The 8,347-nt window shown below is 37.5% G+C and overlaps 1 protein-coding gene across 1 annotated transcript; it reads right to left on the bottom strand.

Annotated features, from left to right (window-relative positions):
• Window positions 1–667: 667 nt before the first annotated feature.
• LOC122080804 (probable E3 ubiquitin-protein ligase XBOS34) lies at window positions 668–6,868 on the bottom strand. Its single transcript, XM_042647659.1, has 3 exons — window positions 3,834–6,868; window positions 2,363–2,448; window positions 668–1,697 (listed from the first exon to the last, which is right to left on the bottom strand). Exons 1-3 carry the CDS (start codon window positions 3,946–3,948, stop codon window positions 1,068–1,070), a joined length of 831 nt encoding a protein of 276 aa, XP_042503593.1. The 5' UTR covers window positions 3,949–6,868; the 3' UTR covers window positions 668–1,067.
• Window positions 6,869–8,347: the final 1,479 nt, after the last annotated feature.

Genomic DNA, 8,347 nt, shown 5'->3' with positions numbered 1-8,347 from the left:
TTCCCCCTAAACAGAGACCTTCCCTGCCAGTACTGGCACCGACTGGGCTCCATGAAAGGCTACACCTACATCCTTTTTGACTCAGATTCTGATGTTTGACCCTTTCCACTCATGGGCTTGAAGCCTTGAACAACCATTGTAAAGTATATGATCCAGCTGATAAGGTAATTGAGTTTTTCAACACCCCCCCCCCCACCCCTTTTTCCTGTGCTTCCAAAAAAGTAATCATTTGTGCAGTAATATGACGGCCATAGTTAAACAGGAAAAAGCAAGAGATATATAATGGACAGATGAACCATGGGAGCCACTATATACAACAATACTAACACTGTTGCCACTATGCCCTTGTGTTCAAACATTGCAAGGACCTAGTTGATTGAGGTTGGATTTGCAAAGAATTTACCTGTTCATCTCCCAAATCCAATTCCCACAAAAAATTTGAAATAAAAACAGTGTTTGTATAAATTCATTCACCATCTATCCTATAGTCACAATGTTCAACCCTGAGGATTCAAATACAGCCTGTACACACAATCAAAAGCAATAGTCCAGAAGAAGATATGATTTCCCCCATCCTGAAATAAACATATGGTAATAACATTTGCACCCAAACCCCACCACCCCCCCCCCCGGCCCAAAAAAAAAAAAATACTGACATAGAGAAATGTACTGATAACTTTGGTTCCTTCAATAATCCAGATCCTAAATGTTCATTAATGCATAGATAACTTCGGTTCCTTCAGCAAGTCTTTCTTTTGTATCAATAATGCTTTATCCGTATGTATAACAATATGGAAAGACTTCCTCATGACAAATAAGGTAGCCTTTTTTTTTTAAGTCTCGGGAGGGGGGGGGGGTTGGAGGAGGGGAGGGATGAACAGTCTATCTATGAGTCTTAGATTTTCAACTCTACAAATTGATGGCCTAATTGTGATCTGTACAGTGAGGCATTACAAGGTGAAGAAGTATGATGAGCTCCCTGACCATGAATAAAGAGAACTTTTGAGTATCCTTAAATTCCAGATAGCTGTGAACCACCATCAGCTCTATGTATTTTGAATCACTACTCACACAGCATAGAGCCTTATAACCTGATCAATCTTGGCACGGCAAACAGGGCAGCCCCATTTCTTGTCTTCGATTTCTTTCAAACAAGACATGCATCCAGCCATGTGACCACAAGGGATGCAAGCCCCCTCAACTGGAGCATCCAAACATATCACACATGAGGATGAAGCCCTCCCATCTTTCCCCTCATTTTTTCTGGCTATTCGATCCTCCACAGTTGAAACTGGTACATCAACAGAAATCGAGTCGATTGATGGATAGAGAATAGGGTCATCAACTGCAATCTCTTCAGGAATTGGAGGAGCTGATGGAACTAAAGAAGCAGTTTCAGGAACCATTTGAGTTCTTGTATTGTGCAGACTGTGGATGTGCTGTGGTGGAATGCTACTTGGATCACTACTGCTACTGGCTTTTGAAGGAGGTGCAGCTCCTGTTTGGCCCCAGCCATTATGACTGCTAGTACCTACATGGTTTGCCCAACCATTTATGTTGTCCACTCCAGCACTTGGATGGGTATTGGCAGACTGAATGGAAGCATTTATGGCCATTGCTAATTCTATATCTTCTGCAGTAGATGGTGGTGCATTTGAAGGAAGAGTTGATGCACCAGGCAATGGAGAAGATGGTACCTAGATATTGTTTAAAGAAGTCAAACACTGAAATTCATGCATATTTGTAATGATCAATGCATTTTAATTCTTTTAGATAATTTGATACAATGTAAGGGATTAGGGATTTCCGAATAAATTGTCGAGCTAAAAGAAAAATGAAATGCACCACAATTGTTTTAAAAATATATCTGAATTGCTCTTTGTAATTTTGTCACGATTTTAGTTGATATTTCTCAGTTGTCTTCTCTCGCTACCTGTACAATTTGAATATATACTTTGTCCAGCATCAAGGTTGTAACAGTCACATCGCCTTCTTGGGAGCCACTTCTAGTGAAAAATTCAATTGTAAGCTTCATCAAGGCGCTTTAATTTGTGTGTTTTGTTTATACAAAGATTTCTTTTAATTTTATACTTAATCTAAAATTAGAACTTTAAAAATCTATTGACATGATGAAGTTAAAGAGAACTCCTGGTTACAACTTGAAATTATTTATGCAGTGGGAGACCTGGTATTCTGGTAATGTTAGAATTGCCTCCTTCCTACCAAACAAGAATTTCCACTATGATATGGTCAAAAGCTAGGAAAGATATTGCTTCTTTGCATCCCAGATATGAAATGTGTAAGAGATGAGCAGAAAATAAAGGAAAGTTAGCATATGTAAAGCATTAGTTACAAGTATCACCTGGTGAATTCCCTTGCAAACACTATGAAAGGTCTGAAGTTGCTGCTGGTCACCCTCATTTGCAGAAGCAAACTTATATCGTGTTTCTGAAATAGAAGCATATACTGAGGTTTTAGTGCAATTCAGCAAATAGCCCATTCACATTAAATATTGAAGGTACTGACCAAATTATGAAACCATTTGCATCATCCCACCCTCTTCAAAAACAAGACAAATAAATAAAGATGGAAATTACAAATTGAATATGATGCGGCCATAGTGATGGGGACGCTAAGAAAACAGGGAGATAGGGACATTAGCAGGTTTCCAAATTTGAAAAATCCTCCCTCCAATTATCTCACCTCCTGTAGGCCACCAATATCCTCATTCTTTGTGATGCTGCCCACAGCCATATGACGAACTTGAAGCTGATTTTAATTTTCTATGAGATGGTGTGAGAGTTGAAGATCAACCTCAGTAAAAGTGAACTTTTCATGGTCTAGCTCCTGGCCCGAGTTGTAAACTGGGTAAATTCATCCACATCTATAGTAACTTCCCCTCCTTGGAGCTAATTACTCGATAGAGCAGATTCAAAATCATGTGAAAGTAAGATTCACATAGATAAATTGACTTCCTGTAAGAACAGGTATATGTTCAAGGAGTAGAAGTTAATATTGTTACATTCATTCTGATATTACCTTCCTGATCCTGCCTATTTCTTATCTCTGCTTTCAATCCCAGCTTCTGTGGCTAAAGACTTGGAGAAGTGGGGAGGTTCAACATATGTCAGTGTAGATAGGATGAAAGCATTGCTCTCATTTTCCTTTTTGACACCTTTTCTTCTTGTTGTTTTTGGAGGTGTTCAATGGCACCAAGCCAGATTTTTCTTTTCTTTTTTTCGAGGGTACTTCGTACTCCTTACATGACCTGAACAACTAGACCACTTTCCTTTTGGATGTGAAATTTTCAGATATATTTTTTTCCATTCTACCGTTGCAGAGAAAAGCACTTGTGAACAATGGTGACATGCCCTCCCCCCCCCCCCAAAAAAAAAAAAAAATGTATATATATATATATATTTGCCCATGGCCACTAAAAAAAAAAAGCCTAAGGATTTTCTTTGTAGACAACATATGAGCAAGCACAAGAGCAGAACCACGGCTTTAAAACAATACAGATTCTGCTTAGGGTAGAACGGGAATGATTTTCCAACACTACATTAATACAAAAAGGTTATCTCCCAGGGAAAAAAATGCAAAAAGATTATCTTTCCTAGCTCATAAACGGGTAAAACCTAAATCCCAATAAAATATGACAGTGAATTGAAGTGGAGAAGATGAATGGGTGGTATATGGCTCCTGTGCAACTAATGATGTCAATAGAGCAGCTTAGCAGATCTCTCCATAGTCATGGTAGTCTATTTCAATATGCCATTCATCATATGGACCATGAAACATCCTGAGAGGTAAGCTTTGTAGCACAAGGAGCTTACTAGTGGACTTGTCGAAAATGACCAGTGTAGGATCGGGCTTTTGAAACCTTGGTTCCTCGATTTTGGCCTTCCAGAGTGGAATAACTATACGAGGTTGTGCTTCCTGTTCATTCATCAAAAACCCATTACCAAGAACTTATGACATCTGAAAAATGAGTATTAAGTCACTGACAAAAGGTAATATGGTACTAATTGAAGATAAAATAAAAGGCGTAAAGAAAAAAATCCAGCAAAATTTACACAAGTTCCAGAAGTAAGCATTTTTCTAAATCATGAAATCTCAATACATGAAGCTGGCTATTATTTTATATGGCATGGTGAATCCTCACACCACTCTTCCTCCTCTTATCATCATACTAAAAACAATAAAATGAACTAAAGTTGAAAAGAATTGCAACTATGGGGTTAGTAAAAAAAAAAGCCACCAAAACAAGTTTCACGTCCCATATAAACCCACTAGTGCCAAGGTCTCTGGTTTTAACTGTTGAAGGGCAAGGGCGCAATCAACAAGCATAAGGAATAGTGAAACATGTTCTGACTCAAGGGAGGCAGTAGAGCAGTGAGGGTTTTCAAGCAAATAATGTGCATGTTTGTTTGCAAACATGGTAATTAGCAGCAGCATAAATATACAAAAAATTCCACCTTCCAATGATGCTTGCCCACATCCACACCAGATTTAGGAACTAAGCATATGACCTGAATACAGTCCAAGACATTATTCATGAAAAGAAAAAAAGATGAAGTGGGATTAACCCTGCAAGTCATTGAAATTACTTGAATTCACGACCTGCAACCTCAATTTTGGTTGCTCAACCCATCCTACTACCAGAAATGTAAAAGACCTTTGCAACTAAAATGGAAGTTCCAATGCATATGTATTACAGTAGCCTTACACTAAAATTGAAATATGTGGAATTGTGATTGATATTAGAAGTCCACAGGAAATAGAGTCCTTTGCATAAGCTACTTATGATTTCACAAACAGAAAGGGAAAAATCTATCATGGTTTCAAGAATGCCTAATGCAATCTGAAAATCCAGATTATGACTCTCAGATGCAAGCAGGCACATCAATTCTGTGATCAGATTTGAGATAAAGGAAGCACTGCATTGTTAAGGGTAAAATCAGGTTGATGGAAGGGGAGGGAGAAGAGATGAGATTGATCTTCTTGGAAGGAAGAAGAGAGAAAATGTGTGGAAGAAGGGAGTTAAAAAGAACAGAAGAGAAGAGAAGAAATCAGGTTTGAGATACCAATCTCGTATCCACTGCTCAACAACACCAAAAGTCTTAGACAAAAAACTAATATTCTTTACTCAAATCATCTGTAATTGATGGAGGGTGTATTACATTTAGAAAAGCCATCTAAAATTCCTAAATTGACTCATAAAAGGACTCCTAATCACACTTATACACTATATAAAATAAATAAACTCAAAACAGAGCTCTTTCTAGCTATTAAGTATTCTTAGATAGCAAGCAAATCAGAATAGGGAATATTAGTTATGAAGTTGAGTTAGAGTTTATTTATTTCTATATTTATTTGTTTCTTAGTCTCCAAGTTTTAGGAGTTTAGATCCTATTTTCAATGTTTCCTAAATTGTAATCAGCAATCAAGGCTATTTATAAAAGCCCCATCAATTGTTTCAGGCAGACATTAATTAATAAAAAAAAGCTGTTTGCTTGCAACTATTTCAGCCTGAGATTGGTGTAGTTCATCAACTGAAACAGTTAAAGGGTGAGAGACCCAAGTTGAGATAGCCATTTCCCTACCCCCTTTTCTTCTTCAATCGATTCTCACCCTCTTCCCTTTCTTTATTTTATATTTTACCTCTGTTTATTGAGTGATTGAGTGACTAAATCAAGCCTATTGAAGCCCTTAGAAACCAGCAACAGTTAGCTTAAATAACAGACAGAATCCCCTAATTGATACAGCAGAAAAGTGAAGTTTCTTAGAGAAGGGTCTAATGGTAGATCTGACAGCCAATCACTAAGCCCTTTTAGGGTTTTGTTCCAGCCCCCAAGAGAGCCACTCGACCAGAATTTCTGCCCCTTTGGAGGGCTCCTCTTGCAGCCGCAGGATTTCTCCTTCAAGCCTGCGAAACCCTAATCTTTGTCCTGCTCTGGAAAGCGAATGGTCTCCTAACTACTTGGAGGAATTCAACCAAATTTGGAGGACTATTTGAAGGAGTTCCCAGCCAGATTCGAACCAAATCTGAGGCTCATCCAAGCCCTGGTTTGTGAGTTAGAAATTTTTCTATTATTTCAGCTTGTTTTCTTTATCCTGAGTTGTTCTTCCTAAGGATCAGATCTGAGATTTAAATCTGAGTTTGGTACAGAGTTTGCACAATTATTGGGGTTGTTTGCTTAGGTGAATGACCTGACATCAAAAGCTCCAAACAAATGAACAATCGCTGAATCTTAGAACCGGATCTGACTATGAACGGAAACTGGCAGTACCTGATTCTTGGACATAAGTAGGTCAAACAAGAGAAAATTCAAAACTCACAAATTACAGCACAGCAAGGGCTGAAACTCTGATCGAGTGGGGCTCCGATTGTCTTGATAAAACCTTCAATTATCATCCAGAACTGATGGCTGAATATGGAAATACAGATTCTCCTGGAATTAGGGCAGAATTAGGGCAAAACTGGAGATTTCTTGTATCACATGAACCAGAAGCCAAACAGCCTCCAAACTCCCATCGAATGGAGGTCCTGGGGTGCTGGTTTGATCCTCCAAAGATCACCTCCAACTGTTGGTTGAAGGCTGAGATCATAGTTTTTAAGGCGGTAAGGCGACGGAGGCGTTTGAGGGTCATTCGGAAAGCCTTAGCGATAAGGCAGGCATAAAGCGTCGCCTTATCGACTAAAGCGTTCCTATATAATTTTTTTATAAAACCAATCTATTTTGCTCAAATCCTAATTCAATTCTATTACTCATATGTTAAATAAATATTAAAGGTTCATATTCATACCAATGTAAGATATTCATCAAGAAAACAAATCAATAAAGTGAATAAACTAAGTTCATCTTCATCAATCATCAATCATCAATATTCAATATTCAATCACCAATCATCAATCATATTAACATATAATATAAATACATAATTATGAAACAAAATTATAAATATAAAGAAAAGAAGACATAAAAAATATAAATATTTATTATACTTACCTCTATGATGCCAAAATGAGTGCCTAAGCCCTAAGGTCATCCACTATATTTCTATTCCTGTCAAAGAAGAATGAAGCTCACCACTGCCGGAGCAAGCTCACCGCCGCCAGAGCAAAATGTTCGCCTGGATCAGTGGTTCTTCCTTATTCCTTGATTCCTTCTCAAAGCCCTTTCTTAAAACCCTTGACAAAATCCAAACCCTGTTTGTGAATCATGTTTTTGTTTTGTTTGTCTTGGTTATTTTTGGTGGAGAAAAGTTGATCCCACACATTTCAAGTGTTAACAAAACCATACACCTACTAATAAAAAATCTATATTTGGAATCTTCATCAAGTAATTTTAAAATATGTTAAAAAAAAATTAAAAAAAAAAAAAAAACCCATAAGGTGCCACTTCACATAAGGCGGAACACTGCCTTACCATCTCTAGACCGCATCAGCGCCAAGGTGTTACTAAGGCGTCGCCTTACTAACGCCTTAAAACTATGTTGCCAACTATAGTAATGATCACTGCATTCTGTATATCAAAGGATATGCAATCTAGTGACATGTTAATGGTGTTGACATTTTCCAGTAGGATTCAAGCATAAGCACAGATATCTCCCATGATTCACAAAGAAGCTATACCACAAAACCAGGAATTAATGAATCTCAAGAAATATTTGTTAACTAGGCCCTTCTATTAAAATTTTACATAGGCAAACAACACATTAAAAAATTCTCTGTACGAGGGCATAGGTATGGCGTAGACTCAGAGATGTTTTTTACTTGAAAATACAAGCAATAGGAAGCCCAAAAATTGAAAAAAGGACCAAAAGTGCCCAAATCATCAAAATATGATTGCCAAACAAGATAACTCTCACTAAAAGATCCCTTTCTTACCATCTCCCCCCTAAAAACCAAGTAGAACAAGCGATAAAAAACACACAGCTATCAACTAGAAAACCAATGCCATCTAGAAAACAACCCCACCCTTGAACAACACCTAAATAATTGACCAGAAAATTTCAACCTCACATTTCATATATTCGGGATTTTGGGATTCGAAGAGATCCTAGAATTCTTTTTCTTATATTGTCTCTAGAATGCTTAAAAAAGCACAGATTCTGGAATCTACTATCACCCTCATTAATCATTGTTAGAGATGGGTTAGCTTTGAAAAGTGATTTTAAGATAAGTCTGGGAGATCTATCAAAGAGACACTAAGAGATGCTGGGTACCTTTAAGATGCACATAGATACATGTAAACCTTGTATTTGAAGCATAATACACTATAAATAAGCAATAAATAACAACATCTAATCACTAAAGCATGAGAAGCAGTTTGTCCAAAGCTAG

The sequence above is a fragment of the Macadamia integrifolia genome, chromosome 6 (assembly GCF_013358625.1).
Source record: "Macadamia integrifolia cultivar HAES 741 chromosome 6, SCU_Mint_v3, whole genome shotgun sequence".
Lineage (NCBI taxonomy): Eukaryota > Viridiplantae > Streptophyta > Magnoliopsida > Proteales > Proteaceae > Macadamia > Macadamia integrifolia.
Note: the sequence above shows the minus strand (reverse complement) of the source record. Positions and strands in the feature narration are given on the sequence as shown.

Coding starts and splice junctions, on each gene's coding strand:
- LOC122080804 (XM_042647659.1), bottom strand. CDS start 3,948: ATGAATGAACAGGAAGCACAACCTCGTATAGTTATTCCACTCTGGAAG. Junction 2,449..3,833: donor CATTTTCGACAAGTCCACTA/GTAAGCTCCTTG, acceptor CTTCTATTTCAG/AAACACGATATAAGTTTGCT. Junction 1,698..2,362: donor TTTGCAAGGGAATTCACCAG/GTGATACTTGTA, acceptor AACAATATCTAG/GTACCATCTTCTCCATTGCC.